This window comes from Mastomys coucha, unplaced genomic scaffold (assembly GCF_008632895.1).
Source record: "Mastomys coucha isolate ucsf_1 unplaced genomic scaffold, UCSF_Mcou_1 pScaffold23, whole genome shotgun sequence".
NCBI classification, from domain to species: domain Eukaryota; kingdom Metazoa; phylum Chordata; class Mammalia; order Rodentia; family Muridae; genus Mastomys; species Mastomys coucha.
Window position 1 is genome coordinate 72242981 of NW_022196906.1, and position 14794 is coordinate 72257774.

At 46.5% G+C, this 14794-nt stretch overlaps 1 protein-coding gene across 2 annotated transcripts in view; it reads right to left on the reverse strand.

The window, feature by feature from the left end:
* Lrrc1 (leucine rich repeat containing 1) overlaps positions 1-10822 on the reverse strand; it is a 160553-nt gene extending 149731 nt beyond the window's left edge. The window contains exon 1 of one of the 2 annotated variants that reach the window (XM_031345617.1): positions 10427-10822. In XM_031345617.1, coding sequence (XP_031201477.1) covers positions 10427-10585 — 159 coding nt within the window. In that variant the 5' untranslated portion in view covers positions 10586-10822. The remainder of the gene's footprint in view (positions 1-10426) is intronic. The other variant, XM_031345616.1, reaches the window with a different exon arrangement.
* Between the last annotated feature and the right edge of the window lie 3972 nt (positions 10823-14794).

Here is a 14794-nt window from a genome sequence, read left to right on the forward strand (position 1 = left end):
GGGAAAACACTGGGCACATGTTGCAGTCCCAAACCTTACCATTTTAGAGCAAAATTATGGAAAACAGAGACTTGTAAAAGTAATATATTACTAAGTAAGTTGAATGGCTTGATTTGAATCTGAAACGTCCCCCATGGTATACGTTTGTTCCATACTTGTTCCGCAGTGGAGATTTTCTGAAAGCTGCAGAGCTCTTACCGATGGAGCCTGGCTGGGAACAAGGGGTCACTACGGCCTATGAAGGGCATCCCCTTGTTCCTGACTCCAGCTTTCTCTGCTTTGTAGTCTCCATAATACTCCCTCTACTATGAATCAACTAAGGCCTTGCCATCCCTGCTCCAGCAGAATGAAATCCCGAAACCAGGAGCTGAAAGAAACCTTTGCTCCTAGGGTTGTGTCTGCCAGGTATTTGTCACAGTAAATGCAATAGGAGCTACTGTGAAAGATTCGTTTTATTCACTCATGGCACGCAATGGTAGCAATACAAAAGCATGTGCACTGCCAGGAAGTATAGCAGGACCCCATTTAGGATACGAGCGAGCAGGCATGGTCAGGACTAAAAACCGTCGCAAGCCAATTTCTTGATTTCATGCAAACAGTAATGCAACTCCAGTCAGTACTTGCAGATATAATGGAGCAGCGCTCTGAGAAGGCTGGTGCTCATGACTTCCATCACTCTTTCCAACAAACACACTTTTACCCTGAAAACAGGTAAGGCCTCAAAGGTAAGTTACCTCAAGAACGTGAGAATCCAGACCCAGGAAGGGACTGCCACTAATCTTTGAGAGATTATGCATGAATGAGCTCATTAATACTCGGTGACCTGGTTCTGAAAATGATCTCTCAGCTCAGTGCTCTTTTTCTTAATGATGCAAAAATAGCCCAAACATCATGAGTCTCTGTGTTGCCCTTTACAGAACAGATGGGACTCCTGGCTCAGCAGGGGCTTCTGATGCGTCTGGCCTTGAGGCAGGGAGATGCAGTGGTTAAAAGACCCAACTCTTGAGAGACCCTAGGTCTTTAGACGCCAGCTTTGCTATTTAATAGTTGGGTGGCAAGTTGTTGGGGGGTGGGGGCCTCTGTGTCTCTGGTGTCCTCATCTGTAAGGAAAAGCTACTTGTGTGAAATGAGGACGAGGCTCTATGCTGATGGAGTGTGTTAATCACAGGAAGAGCGAGACACAGGACCCAGAACACACTCGGCGTCTTTGTAATTCTCATCACGGGCTCCCCCTCTTTAATTCTAGGTCTCTTTAAATTCCCACCAGGACTCAGACACTCATCTGGGTCCTATACGGCCAAATCCACTTATCCGGTCCTCTGCAAATCAGCAAGATCTCACGCTTACCATGTGCCATGCACCAATTGGTGACAGACAGGTGAACCTGTCACCTCCGTTTCCCACTGCTACCCCTTCCCGTGCCAAGACTCTAAAGCACCAAGCTCATCCTCTGCTGTAAGGGCATGGTGGCCTACTGTGCATCAGTCCAAGTGTCACTCTCCTGCAGGGGCCTCGTGAGAGACAGAACCTCTGCAGACTTACTCTAGGGCAGCTCTTTTGTTATCAGGAAACTGGCTATTTGTTTATCTGGCTTACCTGAAGGTTCCAGAGACAAAGATTCTATCTGCCCCGCTGGAAAGAATGAAGCACAGCCTGTACTCAGTCAGTCCTGTGGGGAAGCAGGAAAGGAGGCAGAGGGCTTGCTGGGATGCCCGGAAGTACAGCACCAACACCCTGTCAGAGCTGACACTATTCCTCAGGAGCACAGAGCCACGACCTGATCCACTGATAATCCTAATTGTCAGTCTCCAAACTACAGTTTCCAAGTAGAGTCTCTTGGTTACCAAGTGGGCGAGCCTAAGAGAGGACCACCACCTCTGACTTGCTTGAGCTAATTTACTAAAGACACACACAAAGTCCTGGCCAGATTCCTCAGATCCTTGCAGCTTTAAAATCCAAGACAAGACAAACAACAGACAGGCAAGAAGCACTCAGTATTCAAAATGAATGTATGGGCAGGGGAGAGAATACGCAAGCACGCATGTGTGTGGATATGTACGGGTGAACCAGAGAAAAATCTGCTCATCTTTCTTCCTTGACTGACTCTGGGAATCAACAACTGACCACAGAAAGATGCGTATTTGGAATAGTTTTGCCTGATTATCAAACCCTTGATTATAATAATTAAGCCTAGATTTGCGGTTCCACTAACCTCACTAAGCGCCTCCTGAAGCATGTGTGTAACTACGGCACCGCTCTCCTAAAGGTCTTCCAGGAAGATCAACTTGGGAAATTAGGAAGTCAGAACATAGAGAGACCTTACATTATCCACACCCTCTATCATTCACAGAAGAGAACTGGGCAATGACGAGAACCGAAAGTTGTCTCCTAACTCAATGCTGTTTTTCCTCCACCACCGTGGAACCATGCATACAACGGGGACCACTGACAGCCAAGTGCACCTTGGTTTAATCTCGAGGCTTTCATTTGCAGGTATAAACAAAACCCACCCTGTGTGTATGTGTGAGGATATGAGAGAGAGACAGACAGACAGACAGACAGACAGAGACACACACACAGAGAGAGAGAAAGAGAGAGAGAGAGAGAGAGAGAAGCACAGAGACAAACAGGAATGACAGAGATCAAAGGACAACCCCAAGAGTCTGTCTCTGCCAAACAAGGTTGTGTTTGAAACAAGGTCTTGTCATTTCCTGCTGCTGTGTGTGCCAGGTTAGCTGGCCAGCAAGCTTCAGGAGATCCTCCTGCCTCCACCTCCCACCTCCTGGCAGAAGCTCGCTAGGATGAAAGCCGTATGTGCTACTGCGTGCCCAGCTTTTCGTGGGTCCTGAGGATCCAAACTCAAGTTGGCAGGCTTGGGTGGTAAGTGCTTTAGCCACCGAGCTATCGTCCTGCCCCTCAAAACCCATTTTAAACTTCATTCACTCCCCAAAAAGGGTCACAGACTTCTCAAGAAAATCCTTCAAGAATGTAGTTTATGTCTTCTCTATGCTAGCGGTTCTTGTGCAGGTGTTAAAGTGCAAAAGGGACAGAGAAAGCGGATGACAAGAATGTGGCCAAACTTACCCTGCAAGGGCAGGGGGGGGGGGCACTTAGGAGGCAGCACTCTGTCTGTGTCTTAGATCACTCTCACCAGGAATGGAGAAGGAATTCAAAGGTAGGAACAATGGAGGTCTTTGGGCTTCTCTTACTCAACAATATAGATAAGGATAAAACTGCATTATCTTCTCCTATCTGCCAACTACTGTTCCTATTACTGTACAGGTATTAGCATGGTTAATCCTCACCCAACCGTACGAGGTAGAGACTGTCATCCCTCTGTTTCCGAAGATGATCAAAACGAAACATAGGTTCACCGCAGATAAGCTGCTTATGCAAAAGTGTCACAACTAGAACAATCTCACAACGGCCATGCATTCTTTCTCTTCAAGTCAGAGATTAAGGCCCATACAGAAGGCAAAGTGTGAAGGACAGAGGGAAGGCTGACTCATACGGCCGTCACACCAAGTGGACGCCCAAGCTTTGTGTTGCCTGATATCCTCCGTGCCACTGTCACCTTGCTCTCCAAAGAGGACTGTGTCAACTCAGTCTCTTTTCTCCTAACCCAGCATTGTGTCATCTTGTGAAAGGCAGCTGCCTTGCAACGCCCTGTCCGCTGTCAGGTCCTCTGAGCTCAGCTTCGAAGAAAGGCAGAGCAAGGAGCTCTTCCAAAGCACACACCTGTATTTGGTCTTCACCCCGACAGGACACTCATCTACATTAGGAATGTAGATGCTAAACTTCTCTCCCTAACTAAATGGTTTTTAAAGAAAACTAAAACAAACAATGGGCGATATCACTACAAGAGAAATGGGTTTCTTTCTTTCTTTAACCATTTCAAGCAGAGAACACAAATCAATCTTAACAGAAAAACCAAACAGGATGGTGACAGCCCAGCCCATGCTCAAGCCAGCTATAGTATCAGCATGAATCCAGAGGTGTGTAGCCAGCATTTCTGAATCAAGTCAAAAGGTCTGAATTCACGTCACAGTCTGAAAGGTCTGGAAGCTACTTCCAGCCCTCACAACTGCCCATCTAAGCTAGAGCTCTTCCCTCCAGCACAAGCTGACTGTTCCTCTTAATTATATTTTCTAAAGAAGCGGGTGTGAACTATGGCAATAAGGGGCCACAGTGGTCTCACCTAGCCAAACCATCAAGAAATCATCTAGAGTACTCCATAATTAGGCACAACACCTCCTTCTGCCCAAAGAAGGCAAATCCACTCCTTGAGGTAGTTCTATCCCTTGACATTCTTAGAAACAAAAACTACCATTTTCCCCCCAAATTAGTCAAATCCTGGAGTCTAGAAGTTATAGCCTTCATAAGTACACTCTCCAACAATAATCGGAGTAAACTTCTTTCAAAGACTCCAAGGTATCTTAAAACACATACACACACACACACACCATTAGATCTTTTAAAATACCACATGCAACAGTAAATTACCATTCCTGTCCACTAAATTACACCTAAGAGAAAGTTAATGGACATCCAGAAGATTCTTCTGTGTATTTACTAAGGCCTGACCCATGATTTCAGCACCCTTCATGCAGCTCTTGCGGCAGAAGACAAGAGTCCTCTTAGCCCTGCGCTTGGAATGGAGATCCACACCTGTGAGCCTTGCCAGTGGCCTCCATGGCATTGTGAGGAAGTCGACTGCAGCTCTCCCTGGCTGCCCATCACACTGCAGCCCTCCCTTTCCCCTGCTCCAGACGGTCACCACTAGTACTCTTGACATTCTATAAAGTCAGCAGTTTGTTAACCCCCCAAATCCCAAGGCTACTGAAACTTCATGGCACAGTATATACACATAGATGTACTAATGTTTCTCACAAAACCACAGCCCATGAAGTTACCAGGGTCACAATGGGTACGCTCTTATAAATGTGATAACTGTATTTACCAGAAAACAGGAAAAGATATATAAGTTCTACCTACCCACAACACATCTGAGTGGCCATTTTCCTCCCAAGGCAAAGCCTACATACAAACCTCACAACGTTTTAGTTGAATGAAGATACCCCACACTGAAAGGAAATATATCAACAAAAGAAAATCAGGCCCAGTTGGTTCAGCATGACAGAAAGGTGATGCAGAGAAAAGAACTCCAGGAATGAACGTCTCAGGGCCTTGTCCCTATTTTTCCTACAAATATGCCATCATTCCTCTGGCTACAGCATGGAGGGGCTCCTGACTCATCCCCCAATATGACCCTCTCTACCCCCGAAATCACTTCCCTAAGATGCTGACCAACAGTCTCTGCTCCTAACAGGGTAAGTCAAACCCCCACCACAGTGTGGCTGCTGGCCTCCACCCTCAGGTGGCCCCTTCAGGCTCCAAACCTGCTCTTTCCTCTTTCTCTTCCATTCTGAATCACCACCTCTAAAGCTTTTTCACATTTCCCCCAAAAGTATGAAACTCCTCAAAGCTCTCCAATAGGCTCCTAAGTGTCCCCACTGCCAGACTTCCCCACCTCCCAGGCAGGTCACTCATGGGGGTGGGGGGGACTCCCATGTTCACACCCTCTCGACTTTCTCCAGTATTCTCCTGCATTTAAAAAACTGAAAGTATAATGGCTAACATGGCTATTACACTGAGTAAGAAAAATGATTTGTGTAAAGAACCTACTTCAAAGTTTGGAACTTAGTGAGTAGTGGCCGTAACAGTCATGTCACAGATACTATCTAAATGCTTCATAGACTCTAATCTCTACTAACCCAGGAAAATTACAGCTTCTCTAGCTTGGTTTTTCTCACCTCTGAGTGCAGGGACTAAGGAAATCTATGGGGAAGGCATGAAGCAGCACAGAAAACAATCATAAAGCAATGAAGGACCAAACTGTGTAGTAATACCAGGATGTCTGAGAAATGAACTGCTTCTCTAACTGGAGAAATGTATTGGATCAGTAGGGGAAACATTCCTTTCAATCCCCTTTGGATTCACATTCCTTAAATGTGTAATTGGTCTTTTATTGAATAATTGAGTTCTTTATTATACACTCATTTAAGTATATAGGTGTATCAGCCCTATGTCTTAGCTCTTATATAACTACAAAGTAAAATAACTCTAAAAACCCAATAAAGACAAGAAGGGAGACCTTAACAACAACTTGACATCACACCACAGCAATTAAATAATTCTGTAGATGCTACTTGGCTGCTCACAATGTAGTAAGTAACATTAACCAGGTGCGGGGCCCTTGGGTTTTAATTCTGAGTAACTACACCACAAAGGCTGTTACCCCTCCCCGCCATGCCTCTCTCATGTGCTCTCTGAAGAGCAGTAGATTCTCTGCTCTTCCAACTCCAGACCTTCACCTGACTCTCACACAGCCACATCTACTCTTCCCTCATTAGCTATAAACAATAAAAGGAGTGCTCAGAGAAAGCTATGCAATAATTACTCACCTATAAAGTCATCTGGACATTTCAGACCACTTTTTAATTGCTGCAAATCATATCAAAAATTTAATTTGGGTTTAACAAAACTTCTTGGGGGGGGGGGTGCTCTATAAACTCCAGTTAAGAAGTTCTTGCCAGAGAATTTAGAAAGATCTCACACTTACTGTGGCCCTTTAAAGCCTCAGCTAGCCCCATAAAGCAGGCGGTAATCTTAGCATCTGCAGAAAGTAAGGCTGGAGGAGAGCATCCAAAAGACAGAACCGTCTTCAACTACCTAAAGCTGAAGCTAACGTGTGGGTCACGCTGACCTTTCAAGGCAAGGCCCAAAGAGCCTTGGCAAAAGATGACCACATATGAATCCAGGTGAAACCAAGGAGGTGGGCGTGAGAAAAAACAGGCCATGGAGACAAGACAGGTGCAGAGGAAAATCAATCACGCTGGAGACCGGGGAAGGAGAAATACCACTTCCAAAGAGAAGACCTGACTGAAACATGACTAACGTTCTAAAGAGGGATGGCAGCCCCTTGCCAGAGCAAGCTACAGGGGCTAAAACTGAAGTCATATTCATGGCAAATGTTCACAGAGTACAAGAATTACTTCAAAGGTGGTCGAGTGCCTTCTAGCACCTTCCAAGGAAGAACAAGTGATTCTGAACCAAAAGGGATGACTTACTAGTTTCTACAGACTTCTAAGTTGGGCCACAGGAAGGGAATTTTGATGGCCAAGAAGGTAGGCAGCCTTCTGAACATGAGGACTCATTCATTGCTGCTGGATTCTTTTGTTGCAGGGGCAAGCACTTGAGGGCCCCAAAACGTACTACATGGTGGCCTAGGTTCAGCCATCAACACCCCGCCCTGTGGAGGTAATGATTTAGTTGGGTAGACAGACAGGAACACGTAAGCATATATGGTTTGAGCTTAGGTCATAAGTGCCCTAGAACTAGAAAACAAATAAGTCAGGATATGAGAAAGATTGGGGGGGGGGGGACTGGTGTTTGAAATACTGTCATCGGACAATCAACAAGAGATTAGCTAAAGGCCAAGAGGAGACAACGGAAAATTCTAGAAAAAGTAACTGTTTATTGAGCAAGACCTCCCTGGGCACGGGGCTGGGGATCAGTGCTTACAGAGGAGAACAAAGGCATGCAGGCACTTCAAGGAGTTGAGAGTGAAATTGTTAGTGCAGACAACAAAAGAATCTAGCACAGGGACAGCTGAAGTCAGATGAATCTAGCAGCAGCAGTCAGATGGAATGGCTGTCATCCAACCAAAGGCAAGCTCAAGATGAGGGTCCTGACCTTCAACCTGCCTATTGAGAAGCCACCATTCAATGCTCAACTGCTCCTGACGTAGTAGATTAGGTAAGTTATTACCAACATGTCTATGGCTGGTGAGTCGGCTGATGAGAGGAGGTACCCTCTCCACCCTATACTCACATCAGAATTTAAGTCATGTCTCCCCACAAGACTGGGAACAGCTCATAAGAATCACAGCTTCTTTAATCTCTATATTCCTAATAACTAGTAAGTAATGGTACCGCAATAAATGTTTAACAAGGCCAGGTTTAAGTCACCTGACTCAAAAAGGAGGGACTAAACAGCTAAGGTTTCATGCGTGTGAGAAACAGACAGGCCAGACTCATCCTATGTGTTCAGTGTGATTGCAGTTGTCTGACACTTCAGTAAATGGAGGTAGCCAGACATTGCATCTACCTAACAAAGTGCAGAGCCCTGAGAAAAAAATCACTGCAATTCGGAGTCTCAATTTGTAAATGAAAATGTTGGAGCAAATGAGAGGTTGCAGACCTTTCAGTGGGGTGTAGCTATCTGTCATTATCCCAAAGCCTGTTGCCCAGGTAGAAGGTGCTGGCCTCCCTTTCGGATGTGCTCCCAAATTATAGGCAATAAAACATACTGCTGGTACGGCCAGCACACTAAGAACCTTTGAAGCTTTCCAGCGAGAGGGGTGATAGGGCGGTGAGCAGACGGGAGCTTGGAGCTGGAAGCCAGACAGACGCAACGGGGAGCAACAGTAATGAGTTACGAGATCTCAAACGTGAACAATGGCTAGCCCAAGGAAAGGCTGAGGGAAACAAACAGACTTTCCAGGTAGGCTGTTGTTCCTGTCTGGCATGTACAAACCCAGCAGTCTGGGTGAAATAAGACAGAGAGGAATCCATTTTACAGGACCTTGATTTAAGGCTGTTAACGCAATACTTACCAATAAGGAAGACCATCCATTGGTTTCCAGATGTTTATTTAGTGCATTTACAGAATGCCATCAGACCTTATTGAGTCTCTTGAGTTGTCACTATTTGCAGAAATACCTGACACTTCCAAAACTGAATCTCCACCATTACAGAAAAACTCACAAACTACAGAAGGGAGTGAAAAGCCAATCCAACCCAAAGAAAGCTTCCAATTCCACAATAAATCACAAATTCTACAGAAAGCACTGGAAAGTTTATAGCCAAGAGCTTTTTACTAAGTCTTTTGGTAACTTCATTTCAAATCCCTTGAAGAGCATTAAAACATTTTAACATTTGCTACCTCTCAAAAAGTATACAACTTAAAGCAGTGAGCTTACCACTTAAGTAAAATATAACGAAGCTAAAAAACCAGATCATGTGTTTGAAAACGCCTGTAAAATAATACATGCCTGAGGGAACTGGATGGTTTTTCTACTGAATTAAATTAAGGGGCGGAGGGCGGGGATGCTCTGCAGAGATCCTAGGGGAGGGTAATCTTTACACAGAGGCCACGGGAACCAAGCAAAGTTAATTCAAGATGAACTCCACTAGTGATGTTGAGAGGAACACACTTCTGATTTTCTAAACTCTGTCAGCCCTGGAGATGGTTATCAGTCCGCGTTCCAACTAACCAGGCGTCTGATCAGAGCTTCTTTGAAAACGGCAGGGCAGTAGCGTTAACAAAGGACAAACAAGGTATTTGCATTCCGAGGCTCAGGCCTTTAGGCTCTCTGGCCTCCCAGCAGACTTCCATTTCCTGCACCTTTGGATTGCCACAGGCTTACTTCCTCCGTACACCTGGGTTAAGGATGCGTCCTCTTTAACAGTTAAAGCTAAAATCCTGAGGCAAATTCAAGGGTTAAAAGTTCAGCGTCTACCCCAGCCCAGCCTAGAAGCACAATCCCTGTCTATCATCCCTGTCTATCACTGGCCAAGTTCGGTGCGGCAGATGATTAATTTTCGTAAACAACTCTGAATAGGTACGGCATTAGTGATTAGGACAGACCCAAGCAAGCTCTGTGGTGGCGGAAAGGCAGCAGCAGGGCTGACTCGCAGCGGGAACCACTACACACGTTCATCGCAGTGCCAACCGCGCAACAGGTCCACGCACGCTGTGCCCTAGAGGCGGGAACCTGGGCACCTGCAGCAGCTCTCCTCCTGCCCAGCACCCCAATGTCGCCATGGGGCCAATGAAGCCAACAAAGCGCCATCTCTCCAGGGCACAGCCCACAGAGATAAGGCCAGGAACACATTCCTTACAGATGCCAAGACACGAAAGCTTACTTTCTCGCGATGCTCGGTCCCAGTGTCCTCTGAGACCTGCTTTAGCCCAAAATGAGGAGCTCCGGGCCACTAGCCCGAGAACTGGCTGCTAGCCAATCGCCCCGGGGCGTGATGGGTCGCATGGTCGCCCCCAGCTGGGAACAGTGTGAGCTACCTGGCTTCTCACCTAACCGGCGTTCGTTCCCAGACGTGGACCTAAGCCACTTAGTGGACCAGAACGTCTCTCCACTCGCCTGTAACTACTTGTTAAATACCAAGTCTTTCGGTATAAATGAAAAAGAACTTTTATTGGAGGATGGGGTTAATCGGGAAGCAAGGAAGGGCAGGGCGGTTGAGGGCAGTAGTGGGGTGCCCCCTGGCCAGAGTCTCCCGGAGGGACGCAGTCAGCGGAGGAGCGCACGGACCCGGCCAACGCGCCAGGTGAGGCGGGCACTCACCTCGGGGAGCTCCCGGAGCTGGTTGGCGTCCAGCAGCAGCTCCTCCAGACTGCGAGCATAGCGGTAGATCTCCTCGGGGACGTAGACCAGCGAGCAGTGGCGCTTGTCGATGGCCTCCACATGACGGTTGCACCGCCACAGGGGAATGCAGTGGAACATCGCCGCCTCCACCACCAGAGCCGTGTCCCGCCGAGCCTCGGAGCCCGGGGCTCGGAGCCCGCTCCGCCCGGCCGCCCCGCTGCTCCCCGCCCGCCACCCGCTCCGCGCTCGTTGCTAGCCCCAAGCTCGCTCGCGCCTCGCAAGGGCTCCACGGTCCCGAAGGTTCTGAGGAAGCCGCGGGAACCCTCGCCGTGTCCCGCGCCTTCGCCACACTCCGAGCGTCCCCTCCCACCGCCCCCTCCGCCGAGCTCCGCTTCCTACTCGGCGGCCGCCGTGCACTGGGCATGCGCACACGGCGGCACGCGGAGGGCGTGTCCCGGCCGGGGATGCTCCGCTCCGGGTTTTCCTGGAGACCCGGCTCCCGGGAGGGTCGGGAGACGAAGCTTCTGCGGTCCTCTCCTCCGCGGGGAGTCGCACAGCGTGCGATTGTGAAGGGAGCCGCGCTCCAAAAAGGTCCTGAGGAGGGCGGGGACCGAAGGCCAGAGGGAGCAGAACAACTTCAGAGTTTTCATTTTACTCACCGTGCCCTTTTTTTTTTTTCTTGCTCCCCTTCCCCAAAACAACTTTCTCTTCCGGGGTCAGGAAGTACCGCCCCGCCGCGTACCTTGAGCGCGGGGTAGCGAAGGAGTCGGTTCTGGCTTTCCGACACCCACTCCTCCCAGCCCCGTTTGTGCCCTGTGTCTGCTGCGGCCGACACTCGCTGGCAGGCCCGATGACCTGAGAGCATCTTCGGGGAGCGGGGCTTATCTGAGATGTGCGTGTCACCCACTTCCTGGTGCCACCAAAGGCATGGATATCAGTCTTCAAAAATCTTCTCAAAGACGTTCCGAGAAGAAAGGCGATGGCAAAGGTGCGCTTCTGCACTAGTTCTACCTTGGCCAGATGTTGTGCCTTGGGGGCTAACCCTAGGCTGAAGTACAGAAAGCCCTAGTGCAGGAAGCCAGATGAACCTCCAGTAGCTGGCTCCTGTATTTCTTCAACAAGCACCCAGCGTCTTACAAAGGGGAGATTGCAACCCACGCAGTAGTTTGGGACGGGGAGCTGGACTCTTCCTTTGCTCCTCACACAGCCAGACATTTGAACTCCTTTTCTTCTGTTTTCACAGTCAAAGATCCAGAATAACCAAAGTCACTCCTTCATGAACAGTTGTTGATTCGGTCTAGGCCAGGTACAGTAGGGATAGACTGTTTTAAGAGTCTTCTCTGACTCCTCACCCAGCAATGGAAGCCCTATGCTCCCTCAGCTCAGATCTGGAGTCACTGACTTCACACTATGCACAAGACTGAAAGTTGAGCTTGCATAGTAAGCAAGGCAGAGTTTGCTCTGACACTTTTTTTTATTTTTTCATTGTCCCTTCAGTACTTCTAACTGCACAGGGCACTTGCCCAGGGGGAGAGGGGAAGGGACACATAATGGTTTCATCTCTATCAGGAGGATCTCTTATCTTAATTGCAGAGGGAAGAAATTTGACTTGTCTCTACCTCAGGATTATCACCCGGCTTGATGGTTACAGCCAGTACCTAATTCCTACCTCTATGCTGACTTCATCTTTTAAGCTGACTTGGTGCCTGCATTCTTGAGGAGGACTTTGAGCCTCCACTCCTCCTTCATTCTTGCATTCCAGAAGCAAGTATAAAGCTCATGTTCTGCCACCTCCCATGGAAAACTCTGGTTCCTGATTGAGACATCCAAGAGGATACATCACTAACTTTGTGGGGTTTCCAGCTGCTTCTTTTAAAGTAATAGAAAACTGACCTACTCAATTTAATGTTGATTTTTTTTTCAGAAATACACTAGATTGTTTTAATAAATGATAAGTATGTTTTTAAAATATGTCTGGTCTTTTAAGGATTCCAACCTGAATAAGCATTCCTTATTCTTCTCTGTGTTGTGATCATGTATCCTCTTATTTCCAAAGACATCGTGGCCTTCTGAACAGCTTACCAGCTTTGCAGATCCTGAAAACTACCACAGTCCACGTGACTTAACTACTAGATTTGAATTCAGACTACTTTGTGTCCTAGTTAGTTTCATACTGGTGGGATAAGTACCATGACAAAAAGCGTCTTGGGGAGGAAAGGGTTTCCTTGGTTTACATTCCCAGATCCCAGTTCATCCTTCAGGAAAGCCAAAGCAGGAACTCAAGCAGGTCGGGAACCTGGAGACAAGATGGGTGGCACCAACCACAGTGAGCTGGGACCTCCCAGTTAATCTTTAATCAAGAAACTGCTTTACAGACTTGCCTACAGGTGACGGAGACATTTTCTCAATTGGGATTCACTCATCCTAGAGGACCCTACCCTGTGTCAAGTTAACAACTAACCTACACAGGAAGCTGAAGGATTATTTAGCTTGAATGTCAGGATCACAATCTACCCTTGGGGTAAGTGAGGGCAGGAACCTAAAGCAGGAACTGAAGCAGAGATCATAGCCGGGAAAGTCTTGCTTATTGGCTTGCTTTCTGTGATTTACAGAGCATGCTTTCTTACATAACTCAGAACCACTTACCCACTGGGGGCATATAATTCAGGAGCGTTTACTACATAACAGCAGATGATAAATGTAGACATGATTCACCAGACACATGCTAGATACTAGAAATACAACAAAGAAAAGATATCCCTTCCCCTGAGAGAATGAAAACCATGCAAGTAGTGGTTTGCTATATTAATTCCTGACCCTTTTGTAGAATGGTATAAACTACAAATCCAAAGTGGCATCCGGTAAGCTGGAACTGACTGGGAATTCAGACATGCAGACATGTAAATTTTAAAATGAGCCTGAGAAACCACTATCTAGCCACTGGAGTATAAAACAAAGCAACAAACCAAAAGAAAACTACTCAGCATCCTAAGTGTTAGTGAAGATACAGTGTAACAAGCACTCGAGGATTGTTGACAAGACAGTGAAATGTAGAAAGCAATGTTTGAAACAATTTGAAGTTTCTTGGTGTGTGTCTGCCCTAATGACCCATCCTTTCTGCTCCTTGGTGTTTACACAAAAAAGTTCTGTGCTATAAGTTATTTGTCAATATCCATCCGTAATTTGGTTAATATTAGTCAAAACATTGAAACAACTAAATATTCATCAACAGATTAAAAGTGTAGCCTATAGAAACAATGATACAGAACTCAAGGATAAAAGGAAATAAACTACTAAAACATGTTAACAAATAAATAGATCTCAAAAGATCCCATCCACAAAAGAAGCCAGGTACAGAGAAGTGCATAGTATAGTATAGTACATAATGTATAAAATTATTTTTAAAAAATGAAAACTAATATAAAATAATACAACCTAACTGAGTGGCTATGTGCAGCTAGTTTGCATGGAAATGGAGGAGGGCATGAGATGGCAAATGGCTGGAGAGAATGTGGGATGTGATGGAACTATTTATTTAAGGGGTAGTTGCACACATGTGTGCCTTTACTAAACTCCTAAAATGATCTACTTAAAAAAAAAACTTTTAACCATACAAAATGTATATATATATATAAATGTGTTTAATTTTTTTAATTAACAAGAGGCTGTCAAGATGGCTCAGGCAGAGGGGGGTGGGGGTCCAGCACTTGATACATACACAAACTTGAAGACCTTAGTTTGGTTTTTCAACACCTTTATAAAAGCCAAGTATGGTTGCACATGCCTCTTACAATTCCAGCTTGCTTGGCTAGACAGCAAAAAGAAAAAAGAAACCAACAGGCTACAGGTTCAATAATAGACCCTGTCTCAAGGGGATAAAGAAGAACAAGAGACAGGACACCTGATATCTGCTCCTAAGCTTCTTACACAGGAGTGACAGGATGATGCACACACACACACACACACACACACACACACACACACACGTACGCATGCACGCATGCACTCATGCATGCAAATAAAATATAGGTAAATGTATCCTACAGACAATTGTAAACTAAAATCCTAGGCTAAGAATCACATTGTGGTAGGTAGTTACTAAGTATCTGCCACATGCCAGGCACTGGATTACTTTTCTGGGAAACAAAAGGAGTGGCAGACCTTGAAGTCTTCCTGGAAGAAAGGCTGTTGTCAAGGGAATGGTATCAAGATAGAAACTATAATGGGATAGAGGGTCGTTTTTTCTATTCTAGAAAATCTATCAAGAGGCTGACCTTTTCATCCTGAAAAGGAACACAGGAGTAACCCTCTGAGGATGTATCCCCAGATCAGAGAGCTAATCAAATC